Source organism: Watersipora subatra, chromosome 11 (assembly GCF_963576615.1).
Source record: "Watersipora subatra chromosome 11, tzWatSuba1.1, whole genome shotgun sequence".
Taxonomy (NCBI): Eukaryota; Metazoa; Bryozoa; class Gymnolaemata; order Cheilostomatida; family Watersiporidae; genus Watersipora; species Watersipora subatra.
Genome location: NC_088718.1, coordinates 5,362,524 through 5,378,496, shown reverse-complemented (window position 1 = coordinate 5,378,496; position 15,973 = coordinate 5,362,524). Strand labels below are relative to the sequence as shown.

Here is a 15,973-nt window from a genome sequence, read left to right as displayed (position 1 = left end):
GAATATTTTAGTATATGTCAGTACTAACATATACTCATTTCATTCATACAAATCAGTATTTGACAGTATTAGAAATCATAAAATGATACATTTTAATAGTTGAATTTTTCATAGACTTTATTTTTCATAGAATCTTTTTTGACTCATGGTACTACGTAATTCCTCAGCTTTACACTGTGTGAATCTCAGCAAAAGTTGTATAATTCACTAACATCAGACGTTATTAATAGGTTTATTAAAATGCACTTCATATCATATACATGCTCCCACTTTATGCTGCACATTCCATCTTTACAGCAGTTGTTCTATCATTGCTTTGTCAAGTTTCGTTTAACATGTCTATGTATGGTAGATAATTCGAAACTGGTAAGAACTCATGCTATATTAGTTTTATGATGTTAGAGCTGCTGGGAGACTGTAAAATTATGCATAAATTTATGTCTTCAAAATATCTAGTGGATTATGCTCAGATTTGTATTTAGTATGTTCTGTTTAGCTGGGTGCCCAGATATCCCAAACATTGAGTGTCCGTATGGCTTCAGGACTAGGGAAGGTTGTCCAGTTGAAAAGTGTGGTACGTATTGAATATACACTCAATTTTTATCAAGATGCATGTGGCTATAGTAAACTTTTTATCCGTTGATTGGGAAATGTTTCAGTAAAAATTATCATGGGTTTAAACTGGGATAAACTATTAAAAGAAGTACAAACTGTATCAGTTAATTTACATAAAACTTAGACTATATAAATCTCATTACATAATTTAAATGTAACACACGGTGTCAACAAGTTATTGAACAAAATCAGATTTCATGTCATATCTGATGTGGAAAGGTGATTTTTAGATGTAGAAAGGTGATTTTTAGATGTGGAAAGGTGATTTTTAGATGCGGAAAGGTGATTTTTAAATGTGGAAAGGTGATTTTTAGATGTGAAAAGGTGATTTTTAGATGTGGAAAGGTGATTTTTAGATGTAGAAAGGTGATTTTTAGATGTGGAAATGTGATTTTTAGATGTGGAAAGGTGATCTTTAGATGTGAAAAGGTGATTTTTAGATGTGGAAATGTGATTTTTAGATGTGAAAAGGTGATTTTTAGATGTGTGCAGTGGCAGCGCATTTGGCTCTGAATCTAAATATCCTAGTTTGATTCCTATGCAATTTTTTAACATCTGGGTTCGGTTCCCATATGGGACAATCTCTTTTTGTAACACTCTTAACATGACTTTGGACAGACGGACAGACAGACTCGGCTCTTATTATAGTAAAGACTAGCTGAATTCCCGGCGTTGCACTGGTAATAAAATAATTACTCACTGAATTTGAGTAACTTACCTCTACGCTAGTTAGTAAAACAATTTGCCGTTTGCAGACAGCTTAATAATCGTTGGGTTTTTAAAGTCAGCTTAATAACCATTACATTACGCATAATGATCAACTGTGCTAGTTAGTTACCCCAAGTGCTTTAGGCATGAGTATTTTAACCGATGTCATGAATATCTTGCCTATTATAAACTGCTATCGTCAGTTGGCGACCTAGTCTAATGGTTAAGCTAGCCGCCTCTACATCTGGAGGTTCCAAGGTTGACCTAGATTTTAATTAATATAATTGGACACAGAGATAAAAACAAAAAAACAAGCAAAAAGACCAACAAAAAACAAGCAAACACTGATATTTGTATACATAGATGAATTACACATGTCATATATGAATAAATATATATTCATATATATTGTACATTCTTATGTACATGTATTTATATATCTCAATTGCTTCTGACCAATATCTGATGAACTTGAAGTAATCGTAAGAATTTATTTGATTTGCAGTTTTTGCATTTTTTTATCAACATTTTTTCTTATAATCTATTAGCTTAGAGCTATGGTTATAAGGCTATGTCATTTTTTACTGCTCATTGTTCTTTCTTTGCTAATATTTTTTTAGCTGTTCCACTTTTACTCATTGTTTCTAGCTTTCGCTGCTATAATAAAGAAACTGACACATGATGACATCATAACACAAGTCAATGATTCAATGATCATGTCTAACGTTGGTTTGCTAATCCATGACAGTCGCTCAATTAATCATAATTATTTCTACTTATTGTTTTTATCTCGTGGTAAAATAGACCACTTCATAGTGATAGCAACAATAACGCATTATTCCTTCACATGAGATTTATGTGTGAGTTCAAAGGTATAATAACCATTCTTAGTTCAAAATAGTCTTGCCACATTATAATGGCTTGATCTTTACTTCAAGATAATGATGCATTTGAAATAGCCATGTTTGACGTTGGGGTGATTTACTGCATATAGATATGCATTTACCAAATATGATATGTATTGGATATGCAAAAAGTTGCAAAACATTTGATGATCTGCCAATTACTTACTACAGTTGAGAGACCCTACCAAGACCCAGTTCGGTGCCCTAGACGAGGCGAGCCAGTAGGAACTCCTGGACCATTCTGCAGCTCATCAACACAATGCACTCCACCACTAATATGCTGTGCTGATGAGAGGGGAGCTGCTACCTGTATCACAGGCATCCCGTATGTATACAATATGACTACCTGTTGATCACATGATCATCACATGATATTACAAACATTGATCACTAGTGAGTAGGAGAGCTTTACAAATGTAAACACGTACACTTTATTAAACTTAACTCAAGACTGAGGACAGCTGCTTGCTAATAGTGGTTATTTATTAAAATGTTTGTTAGTTTATATATAACTAGTACCCTTGCAGTGTAAGAGATCCTCAGTATTTACACTAGTATTCCAATGTGTAGCATGGTAGTTGAGTAGTGCAGATGGTCGTGTGTCTAGTTGCAAAGCTGAGTGTTGGAGTTCAAATCCTGTACAGTGCCATTTTTTTCCTCTTAACATCCAACCATGGCTTTAAACATCACAGCCCTCATTATAGGAAATGGTAGTGCGCCATAAAGGTGCACCATAAAGGATTGCCGTGTGTACTAACTATATGCATAATTATTCCGTGATACAGTGAGGTGATAGAGTGGTGCAGTTGGTCGCGCGTCTGGATGCAAACGGAATATGGAAGTTCAATTCCGGTGCGAGTCAATCTTTTTTTCCTAACGCTTTTAACTTTGCTTCGAATAGACGAACAGACAGACTTGGCTTCTATTATAGTAAAGATTATAGTGAAGATTTTCTACTATCTTCTTTAGTTATAATGTGTGTACATGCCAATACATGTACATGTGTGTAGCCAACCATTTCCCTCTCAAGGCTGTGCAACTTTTAGCAAGAGTTATGGTTTGTTGCTTTATATTTGTGCATGTATTGAGATATGTGAGGTAAGCTAAATGTAGGGTTCCGGCATACATGGTGGACCCCTGTTTTTGGCCGTTAATCGAGATCTGCGCCTCCGGGATAAGTGAAAATCCATAAAATAAAATCTGATTTTTAAAATATGCGCTATAATTTGTACACCAAAACACTTAAATTGCTTTTTAAACTTATTGCATTTATTGTATGAATTTTATAAATAAGTTTTCATTTATTATTTATTTTAATTTTATATGAATATAATTTTATAAATACGGGATGCCTGTAATACAGGTAACAGCATCTCTATCATCAGCGCAGCAGATTAGTGGTGGAGTGCTTTGTGTTGCCTAAGAGCATCAATTGAAGTTTTCTTATTTGACTTTCAGTTTATATTTCAACTTGAATTCCAGTATTTTAAGCCAGAGAATGTTCATATGCAGCGGTATGGACTGAATATTCATGCTTGGGATTAACTGGGATAGTTGTGAGAAGGAAGTCACATGTTTGTAAATATGAGAGATTTATGTATTTTAGTTATTTGATTTTTATTTATTTATTTTCTTCAATTTGAATTTTTTGTCATACAAAGTAGGCTACTGAAGCTGCAACAAAGGCTGAACTGCTGAATATTGAGAGATTCTTGTTGTACAAAATCACATGCAAATAAAATAATTTAGATGTGATCTGTTTCACTACTTTTGGTTAGCTAGTAAGTGACGAACTAACGAGCAATATTATAAAATTGATCAATTTGTAGCAATCAGCCAGTACGATGATCAATACAAGTAGTACGATCATCGTAGTACGTATATCGATCAATACGAGTATCAGATTTTCTAGAAACTTGGACGTGTGAACATTCATTATATCAATGCTTTAGAATGTAAGGCGTTGTTTAATTAAAACTTCAGAAAAAGATTACTTGCTCTTACTTTCTGTCTCATTGCAGTAAGTCACAGATGTATGCTGATGTTATGTAAGTTCATGTGTATATAGTGTGAGTAACCATGTATACGACTGCAGCGAATGCTGTCCATCTCTCAATCACACAGTTACAAAGCAACTGGTTCAGCTTGTCTATAGTATCAACTGAATTTTAGTATCAGTTTGTGCTCAAAGTTAACAAGAATTTGATTCAAATAACTTATTTTAAATTTTACTGTAACTGGATCAAACTGTTATACTTTTCTTTTTCAAAACTTGACAGTTTAAAATGTTAATTTTCTTTTGTTTTTTAGATGCTAACTATAAAGTGAAAATACTTAATTTTGATTTGTTTTTTAAATGAATACTTTATGTTATTTTTCACTGATGAATGCTTTCATGTTCATCATTATAAAATTTGATCTGTTATTGAAGTTTAACATTTTTCAATTTGAAATTAAAAAGTTTTAATATCCTTAGAGATCACTTATGACTGAAACCAAATGTTTTTGCTTCCTAAGTTCTATGGACTTTGTTTTATTCTTACTGGTCACTTACCTGTATGTCAAGTGGGAGAATCTCGTGATCTGGTCACTCCGTATATATAGCCTTCATAGACCTATTAACTATACTATAGTTAAAAGTATAACTATAAGTATAGTTAATAATATAACTATAAGTATAGGTAATAGTATAACTATAAGTATAGTTAATAGTATAACTATAAGTATAGTTAATACTATTAACTATATTAATTAAGAATTGTTATGACTAACGTCAACAGTGCTAGTGATTAATCCCTAGCTAGCGTTTTAAACATGAGTATCTTAACCAATGTAATGACTATTTACCCAATGAATCTGTTGTCTTCCGTGTAGCTTAATGGATTAGTTCGGGGTCCAAAGTTGTCCTAGCCTTCTGGGCAAGCATGGTAGGGTTTCAGTCTTGCCTCAATCTGTATAGAAAATTTTTCTTGCCCCTTTACTAAATACGTCTGGTTGGCCCAAACTCTAGATTTGGTGCTCCCGAGTTCAAATCCAGTGCTGTACAGATTTTTTTGCTAGATTTTAATTGCTATGACTGGAAACAGGATTTAACAAAAAGACAAACACTGAAATTTATATGTAAAGATAGAACTGCAGTTCGAGTCTATGAATTACATTATTATTAACTAGTATTGTATTACTATTATCAGACACGCAATGAGGAATTGAGCTATTAATATATCTATATTAATAGCTCAATATTAATTAATCTATTAATATAGATTGTAGATATGTTTCGTACTACAAGTAAAATATTCTGTAGACGAATCAGCTGTCATTATGCTCTCTCAGGTGATTTATGACTGTTGTCTACTAATTTATAGGCCTATTATAATGTAGCCTGTCTTAACAAACTGTTGTTTTGCGGAGTTGTTCTCTCGTCAAGCGGGCGAGCAATACAACACTGTTGTGTTGCTCGCCCGCTCGACGGGGGAACAACTCCGGAAAAAACAAAAGTTTGTCAAAACAGGCCAATTATAATGCTGCCTCATAGATTTATGTCTATGGTTATTTATGTCTATGATTATTTTGTCTACGGCTATTGTCTATGATGCTTGCCTTAGTGACGCAATTGATGGATGGTATGAGTAATGACTGTAATGTGAATTTTGTTGCAAGTCAACCTTTAAGATACTCAGTTAAAGCCTTGCTAGGGGTTAATAACTAGCACTATTGACCATGAATATACTTATGCTTTGTAATTTATTGCCACCTGATGATCTCTCACGCTACACTGGACTGCTAGAGTACTTGTATACATGTATATAATGATACAATCATAACACTAAAAATTCCACTGTCATACAGCCCACGACCTGTATTTTATTTTATTGGAAACAAAAGAAAGGGTACTGGTGGTTGAGAAATGCAATATTAGCAGTCAAATGGCACTGCAGTGCAATAGGATAACTGCAATGGTAGCTGTAATGTACTGGGTGTGAGTGTTATTATATACAAAAATAGCAATAATGAAAGGAAAAGATTATATGTTTATATCTCTCCCCTGCAATAGGAGAAATGCAGTATTGGCCAATATTAGAAGTAAAGTGCACTGATTTTATTAGAATAACCAATATTATTAACATAGTAATAATATAAAACCAATGCACAATTTTGTTTACATTTCAACACGTCATAGCTAACAATATCATGAAGTTGTGATATTTATATAGATTTTTAGAAATTCTGTGCTATGTAGTCATTGTTTTGTAGTCATCCAAACTTATAATTAGTTATTGTAATAATCTCATAAGAACCATTAGAAAAAATATCATCGTCATTTTCTTTACTTACACTGCGTTGGACATCAGTTAGAATACCAAAGTACTCAAAATTGTCTAAAATGTCATTTACTTTTAAATCGGCAAAAATGAAACGATCTCAGTACTCCTAACTTAATTACAAAAACCTTCGGCAATTCAACAGTGCTATTGAGTGGTGAAACGTGCACGTTATTTTTTTCGTGAAATGCGCACGACTTAATCGTTCTATTCTCAATCGCTCGGCGTTTTAATTTCCGGTTTTAACTTTGATAAAAGTGAGGCTTAGCAAGTTTTAATAATGATTTTCGGCCAAATAAATCTGTCTATTTATGTATAATCTGGTCAGATGGGTTAGTTTTAGGAATTTGCAGTAACCTTTCAAAGGCTTGGTAATATATTTAAATAGGTTTATATGTGTTTTGTATCATTATTATACTTAAACGACTTGACTGTAAAATTGTTAAATTTGTTGATAGGATTTCGTTACAAGGGTTTGGTGACGGCCGTTAACAGATAATTTTTTGGGAGTTGTGTGCACATGTGCATTTATCATAAATCTCCCAAACCAATTGCTTCGCTCGTGTTTGGTCGTGGTATTATTATCAAAAGATAATACTGTAGTGACAAAAAAGGCCCGTTCAACTGAGCTTTGCTAGATATTTATAACTTTTTCATATATGAATGTATTCTACTACACAGCTTTGAGCTAATCAATATATATACCATAAAACCCCTATTTGAATGTCACCTCTAATAAAACGCCATTATAGGGGAAAAGGTGAAAAATAGAGTGCCATGGCGTTCAAATAGAGGTTTTATGGTCGGTTGACAGATAATGCATCATCTATCAGTATTTATGCTAACTCAATGATTTCATATGTAAGCCCACCGCAATCCTAACCATAATTCCATTGTCTTTGGACACCAAATACATTTAGTCTTTGTACTTATACGGATGGACTGACATCGAAGAACCAAAACATTATGAACAAAGAACTGTGAAATTTTGTAAGGATCTATGTACAAGAGCAATGTTACACATCGAATTACTTATAAATCACGTTATGACACACTCACATACATGTGAATATTAACCCTACATGTGCACTTGCATGTAAATAATTTAAATATTCGGATCTAGACTATCTAGGCTGAAGTAGGTTTTCTTCTGAAATGTTGAATTTTTTCGTTGTCTTCTTTAAAGTTATTGACCTGTGTTCTAATTCCTGTGTTCATTGTGAGTTGTGAAGGAATGCTATGTGATATCATCAGACATTTTAATGTCTGTGTTTTCTTACTTGCAGAGACCAATAAGCTCAATCTGGCAAGGATCACGAATGCAAACCTTTCAGTGAATATAACATCCGATTCTACATGAATACCTTTACTCTATGTTGAGGCAAAATATTATAATTATGTTACCTTGTTTCTTACTATACTATACTTGGCTCAAATTTGCAAATCATGTGCGTGCATCAGGAAAACAGTGACAGTCACATTGTGTGACAATACTGGCATACTTCAACATTACAGCACTGTCATTATTATGACAGTTTCTTACTATATTGTTCACTTCATTATTATGCTTGTTATTTTACTGTTTCATTGTTATATTTCATTATATAATATATAATACATTCAATTTACTACAAGCTGTGTTCGTATAGCACTTATATTGGCATAATAATTTAAGATAATGGAAAGACTCGTCTTGCCTGGTATGCTTCCTACTTCGAGCTCAGTAGGTGGTAAAGCTATTTGCATTTTTCTTGTTTTTAGCAATACAAACTGAACAATATTCTCATCACAGTGTGTTGCCGAAACTAAAGAAATATTTAGTGTCACTATAAAACCTAATGGCATTGCTAGCAAAATTTTTGCAATAAGGTAGTAAAAGTTTCAGAATTCTTGAATTTTCTGTTTGGGCAACCGTGTTTAGTTAAGGAGATCAGTTCATATTGCTTCAACTTGTATTCTCGTTGACTATTATCAATGAATGAACAAAGAAGGAAAATTTGAGAATACTAATACACATGACAACACTTGTACAATGCATAGACAATACTAGTATGACAGACAACACAATATGCACACAGATATACAGTTTTACCATAAAAACAAGGCATGTTATTAGTGTAAAAGTTTTAAAGAAAATTACATGTACATGTATGTCCTTGAATTGGTTCACCATAATGGACAGTAGAGTACAACACTCAATTACTGTCATGTGACTCATGTTACCCTATTAGAGGCTGTAAGATAGTATGTACTGTACATATAGGCATAGTTCAATGTTTTTACCCAAGTTGTCTGCTCCTGGCTGGACCGAATAGTGAAACTACTATGCGCCGAGTTGTGAAGCGTATAGTAACGGCCACATGTGCGTCTACATATTTTTGTCCTAAAGATGTGGTTTCGTCAAATTTGAGTTGATCTTAAAAGAAAGCATTTCTTCTCTCTATCAGTTGATATGTTGTTTGTTGTGTTAGGCGATCTCATTGCCAAAATATATGAAGATTAAAATCGAAAAAATCTGATAGCGGTAAAAATGCTCAGGCCAAAAAAACATGCCCAGACTTGCCCAAAATGATGTCACGCGTGATATATCTGTAAATATATCTCGTTTTCACATCGGCTATTTGCGATAAAAGTCTAGTCCTACGCGACTCTATTGGCATATGTTTTATTTTGTATTTGCTCATGTTGGCTAGAATAAAATTTTAAATCCAGCTACAGATACATTATTATGAATGTTTCAAAGGCCTCAAACAACAAAAATTGAAAATTTGTCTTACTTTCTCCAAATGCTGTGTGAACATTTGAGTACCGACTACCAAATCTACCGGTCTACGGTAATTCTGTCAGCAAACTATGTAGAATAAGGTCTTTGTATCGGCACAGTTTCGTCGCTACCCACACTAACGATATACAGCCTCCCAAAAGCCCTGCCCACATTATGCCCGTCGCCTATCCTGGAGGTGTGGCTGTATATCATTGCCCACACCGAAAACTAGTTTTTTACTACCGTAAGTAAAATAAGCAAGCTGCGTCTTTGAAAAGAATATACATACCGGTAGGGATAGAGTTTTAAGGATGAGAAATATGCTGCAAACTGGATTTGAACTCACATTCTCCAGTTCTGTGGACATCCATATACCGTATCCAAATCACTAAAATATTCTGCAAATCATGTTTTGCATTATCTTCAACAATATTATTTTATTATATAATTTTTACAAGCAAAAAATTTTCATCTCAGCATAAAGCTCTTATTAAAAATCTTCATCAAGTCGTGACCACTCACATAGTTTTAGCTGATACAATAAGACAAATTCATCTACTGCAGCAAACAAAACATGGTTTATGCAGCACACATTCAAGTCTCTCTTTCCCATTTATGGCAGCTTCCACACTGACAAAGCTGTTTCGGCGGGTGGGACCACATAAACATCCTGTAATCAGTAAAACAAATGCAATAAATATATGTCATTCATAGATATGTCATTCTAACGCGTATCTACTGAAAGCTTTCAAATTGGGAGTTAGATAGATTGTGAGTGTAATTTTAAAAACGATTAAATGTTTAACAAAGACATAGGTACGGTACGCCAAGCCAACGATTTGAAGCTTTGGTTCTGGAAGTTAAAGATTTGCATTGATCAATCGATTTTCTTCACTTTCTACAAGTGAGAAGTGAACATCTAAAGTCAAATCATAAATCTAATTTACTAGATAAAACTGCCACAAAAAATTTGAAGCAAATGTAGCTAGGTGAACTGATAAAAAATTATAAAACGATGATTAGTGATAGCAAAAAGTTATAATTTTATTAATTAGTACATGTATTAATGAGTACTAAAAATATTACCTTTAGTATATTCATCAATCTAAGCCATTGTATTGCTAGATGCTATGGATTAAAAAGCAGCCGTCAAGAACTCGCTGTACATACGTATCTCGCACGCGCAGGAAATTACATTTTAGCCTCAAACAGAGAAATATAATCTGAATGTAAACTCAACAGTATATCTATAGAAGACTCAAAGTAAAAGATAAATTTACCTCTATTCTCCTATCTTTCTCCGTAGCACTTTAACCACCTGATGCCCAGAAAACTCGGAGTCACCTTCGCAGTAATTTCACAGCAATTTTTAAAATTATGTTGTTCGCCAATAAAATGTGTCGATCAAGTAATTCATTAAAGTAACGATGTTAATTAATTTAATAAATATCGATGTCCATGCGATTTAATAATACAGTAAAATCCCTAAATTGGAGATCACAGACAACGCGTTTTATGAGTGATAACATTTATTACAACCTATATAAAAATTTCGCTCTGATGATTGGCTAATGAAGCGACCTTATATTTATCGATCGTGGTTTCTTTTCAGATGTATCACTAGTGACGTCATGAAAGAAGCACCAGCTGGAACGTGAGCTTTTTAATAGAGGGCCTCATTCAAACGCATATATTTCTGGACAGGGTTGATCTACAAAGACAAAAATAGCATCAAATTGTAGCTGATGTTTTAGCCTTTTATGGGTCTTAATTTCATTAAATCGACCTTTTTGACGCAACCACATCTTAAACCTGAAAAGGGCCTAAAAAGGTGATACATAATTGAAAATTAAGTAAAACCTGTTTGCCTTGAGTCTTGTTTTGGTCATCAGCTCTGGTTTCATGCAGCAAAACAATAATTTCATTTAAAACAGGCTGGTCAAAGGCTGCATGAAAAAATGTACACCTATCATATACATTGTGTTGAGCTAGTTGATGATTGTGTGTTACTAGCCATAATTAAGAGATTAGGAGAGAATGTGCTGCTGTCATGCTTTGTAATTAGAACAGAACAGGAAGTTGCTTTTACAAGTAAAGGTATGCACAGAAAAATAAATGAACCAATAGACATTGATTAATTGACCTATTATCCAATTAGCAGCATTTGTATACGTGAGCTTGTAACCGACATAACATACGTAAATTGGAGTTGTCTGCACCAATATGAAAGAACACAACTTCTAGTATGTAAATGTAAACTAAACTAATGTAGCCTGTAAATCAGACACAATAACATGTGCGTAGGCTTGTCTCTCAACACGTCTCTCAAGTTGAAGCAACATCTTTCATTGACCCATATGTGCAACTCTGTCGAGTGGCTTAGTGAATATGTCAGCCATATTATTGTTAGTGTTAATGTAGGTGTATACAACATCGGTTTGTAGTCTAATAAAGTGATATCGTATGTTTACATGTTTGCTGCGACTGTGATGCTTGTCAGTGTTCTTAGCAAGGGCAATTGCACTTTGATTGTCAACATAGACAGTTGTCGAGTTATCTTGTTGCATGTTGAGTGAATTTAGCAATTGTCGTAGATGTATGGCTTCCTTTGTAGCTTCGACCATTGCAATGTACTCGGCTTCAGTTGATAATAAAGCTACAGCTGTTGGCTTGTGCGATTTCCAGCTGATAGGTGCGGAACTACCTAGAGTAAACACATAACCTGTGGTTGATCGCCTTTCATTTAAATCTTCACCCCAATCTGAGTCAGAGTACCCGACTAATGTAGGATCTGAGGGCTTAAATGTCAGCGTATAAGACTTAGTAGTCTTTAGATAGCACCAAACTCTCTTAGCTGCTGTAATATGAACATAAGTTGGCTTCTCCAGAAATTGCGATAGCTTTGAGACTATCCAACTTATGTCCGGGCGAGTGCCTGTCATCAAGTAGATGAGGCTTCCGATCACCTGTCTGTATGGATAATTGGTACCTACTTCGTCTTCATTGGTGGCTTTTCTCAAATCAATAGCTTTGTCAGCTGGTGTATTGGCAGATTTGCATTCTGTCATATTGTAGCGTCTGAGAATGGCTTCAATATAACGCTCTTGGCTCATTTGATAATATGGCCATTGCTCAGGCCATAGAAATCTATTCCCAGAAACCATTGCAATTCTCCTCTATTGTCCATTTTGAATCTCTCGTGAAGTGTGTGTATAGTATTGTCAATGAGTTCTTGTTTTTTACTGCCGATGATGATGTCATCAACCCAGAAGAGTACGATGATTTGATCTGAGCGTATGTATTTGTTGTACAAGCAGGGATCAACACTATTAGCAGTATATCTCATAGATTTGAGCTCGTCTGTGAAAGTGGTGTGCCAGTTTCGCCCACTTTGCTTAAGTCCATATAAAGACTTGTTTAGATGACACATGAGTGGGACATCTCCAGCTTGGGTTTTCTCATACTCGAGTGGTTGCTGTATGTAGATATCCTTGTCAATGAGTGCGTTAAGGTATGCTCCCTTGACATCTAGTTGGTGTAACTTCAAGTTTTCATTCACCGCTTTTTGTAGCAATGTGCGTATGGATGTAAACTTGGTTGTAGGGGAATAAGTCTCTTCCTAATCAATCCCATGCTTCTGTGAGTAACTTCGCGCTACATATCTGGCTTTATACTAAAAATCATTTGATTGTTTGCCTTGTTTTACAGTGAATACCTAGCGTCCTTTTGTCTCCTCACGTCCAGCAGGTAGTTGCTTGAGAGTCCATGTATTATTTGCCTCAAGTGTGGATATCTTGGTATCCATTGCTCATTTCCATCGTTTGGCATCTGCTGAAATAATAGCCTCCTCATATGTGTTAGGTATGAGTGATAGTGTGTTTGTGTTATAAGCATGGTCAGTGTGTGGGTCTGTGAGATACAGATAGTAATTTGACAGATGTTTTGGAGTTTTCTTTTCCCTGCTAGGCCTTTCATAAGTTTCAGGCTCTAGGTTTGGCGCTAGTTGCTCTTGCTCTGGCCTTTCATGGTTAGCCTGCTCTCGATTTAGGTCTACAGGCCGTGTTACAGGTTCTGAAGCTCTGTTAGGCGGTTCTGAACCAGTAGGTCTCACAGTGCGTTGGTTGGTAGCACTGTGAGGTGAATCATAGGGTTCTGTTCCAATATCTTCATGACATTGTTTGCTCTCCATATTGACATGTATAGTTACATTGCGTGTAGTAGTAACCTTGTTGTTATGCAGCACGTAATACCCTTTACTCTGAGTATCAATACCTAGGTAAATACCAATCTGGCCTCGAGCATCTAGTTTCTGTTTGTGCCCGTCGACGTAATATGTGCATGTTGAACCAAACTTATGTATTTTGCTCATGTCAGGTTTAATGTTAGTTAATAGTTCGTATGGAGTGGAGTTTGTACGGCGTTGATAACTCCTGTTACGTAGGTATTGGGCATGTTTGACTGCATAAGTCCAGTAGGTTTTGGCTATTTTCGCTTCTGATATGAGGCCCCTAGACATTTCCATTAGGGAACGACATGCTTTCTCAGATTTACCGTTCTGGTATGGTGTATATGGGGCAGTTGTTGTATGTTTGATTTTGTTGTCTAGTAACACCTTTTGAAAAGCGTGACCCATGTACTCTCCCCTGTTGTCTGAGTGGAGTTCTTTAACGCTACCTATAGGTGCAACATCTGACAAGAACTTGCTTAGAGCGGTATGTGCTTCCCTCTTACAACGCAAAAAGTACACAAACAACATGCTTGAATATTCATCAACAAAGTTTATAATGTACCTATGACCTTCTCTGGAGGTCGGGTCAATTGCACCGCATAAATCAGAGTGTACACGTTCAAGTGGCTTAGTAGCGTACGTGGGATGGTCATCATGTGATTTTTGTAGTTTAGTCATTTTGTTCGTGGTGCATGTGGTACAAGTCTTAGTCGGTTTGCCTTTGTACTGTCATACCACGAGTAACTGACTGTAAGCTAATAATGTCATCATGGTTAGTATGACCTAAAGACACATGCCAATCCTTAATACTTTTAGTGACATTTATTGAGTCATCACAGCTGTCAGTTTGCAAATAATATAGTTTGCCAAGTTTAGTAATGCTAAATTCAGTGACATTAGCTGTAAGCGTGGTGTGTAGCCTAGTGAATGTTATTTCAGCACCTGACTGAACGGCTGACTGTACTGAGAAGAGACTCACCGAGAAGTCTGGAGCTAGCAATGCATCATGAAGAGATATTTTATGCATCTTACCTTCAGAGTCAGCAATAGTGAATTGAGCATTACCTCGAGCAGTAGCAAGTTCATCACTATTATGTCCATCAGCTAACTGAATGAAGTGTTGCTTTGGATTGAAGCCATCACCATATGAAGTAAAGTAGTTGGGATTGTTTACTATATGGCAGGTTGCGCCACAGTCCACTAATAATCTGTTGCTGTTGTCATAGCGTGATGTCATAGCATGGTTGACATCTTCACGGTCGATTGAGGTAGTGAACGAGAATTGTGTTGTAGTTTCTTCAGTGACATTCGCATGTGTGTCAGATGATTTATCACGCTGCTTTTTTTAAGCATGTTTTTTCAATATGTCCTGGGGTCTGACAGTATCCACATTGAGGTTTGGCTTTCGATCGGCACTGCGACGATTTGTGATTCATCTTTCCACATGCCATACATTTTTGCTGTGCAGGTTTTCCTGATGCATTTGGTTGTCGTAGTGTGAATGTAGTGTTAGGTCTACTACTTGTAGCTAGAGCAGATGACTGTGCTGCTGTAAGTACAGATTCTGTATTAGCAAAGTTGTGTACCGCTGCTTTAAACTCTGTAAGAGATTTAGCCTTGTCTAGCTATGTATTATCACAAACGGCTGAAATGCATCTGGTAAACCTTTTAGTATCATTGCTATTATCAAATTGTCTGAGATAGTTTCACTAGCATATCTAAGTCCTGTAGCTGCTCTTTCCGCTCTTATGATGAAATCTGTGACGTCCTCTGTAGTTTTCATGTTTAGTGTGGTTAGCTCTTCATAAAGTGTAAGTACACGCGGTTTCTCTATACTCGCGTAGTGGTTTCTCAACACTTGTAGAGCCTTCCTACCATCATCTTTACTGTCATTCATTATCAGTTGAAGAGGCCGTTCGTCAAGAGCTTGAACTAATTCTGTATAAGCCCATCTAGTCTTTTCATCATAATCTGTATCATCTTCAACTGCTGACACTTTGGGAAGTATTGCCTTGTGGAGCCCTTTATTTACTGTGTATAAATAGTTTATCAACCTGGTTTCCCATATTTGATAGGATGCCTGGTTCCCATCGAAATAGAGTCTGCTCCTGGGCCCATAACCTGTTGAGCTAGTTGATGATCGTGTGTTACTAGCCATAATTAAGAGATTAGGAGAGAATGTGCTGCTGTCATGCTTTGTAATTAGAACAGAAAAGGAAGTTGCTTTTACAAGTAAAGGTATGCACAGAAAAATAAATGAACCAATAGACATTGATTAATTGACTTATTAACCAATTAGCAGCATTTGTATACGTGAGCTTGTAACCAACATAGCATATGTAAATTGGAGTTGTCTGCACCAATATGAAAGAACACAACTTCTAGTATGTAAATGTAAACTAAACTAATGTAGCCTGTAAATCAGACACAG

At 35.5% G+C, this 15,973-nt stretch overlaps 1 protein-coding gene and 1 long non-coding RNA gene across 2 annotated transcripts; one reads left to right on the top strand and one right to left on the bottom strand.

The window, feature by feature from the left end:
* Positions 1-495: 495 nt before the first annotated feature.
* Positions 496-8,178, top strand: LOC137408827 (uncharacterized). The gene is made up of 3 exons (XR_010980146.1): positions 496-574; positions 2,400-2,553; positions 7,837-8,178. It is a non-coding gene; the product is annotated as an uncharacterized lncRNA (long non-coding RNA).
* Positions 8,179-11,659: 3,481 nt separating this feature from the next.
* On the bottom strand, positions 11,660-12,382 carry LOC137407755 (uncharacterized). The gene has a single exon (XM_068094137.1). The coding sequence runs from the start codon at positions 12,380-12,382 to the stop codon at positions 11,660-11,662; it is 723 nt and encodes a 240-aa protein (XP_067950238.1).
* Between the last annotated feature and the right edge of the window lie 3,591 nt (positions 12,383-15,973).

Bases quoted from the DNA above. Each gene is read 5' to 3' on its own strand.
- LOC137407755 (XM_068094137.1), bottom strand. From the start codon at position 12,382: ATGACAGAATGCAAATCTGCCAATACACCAGCTGACAAAGCTATTGAT.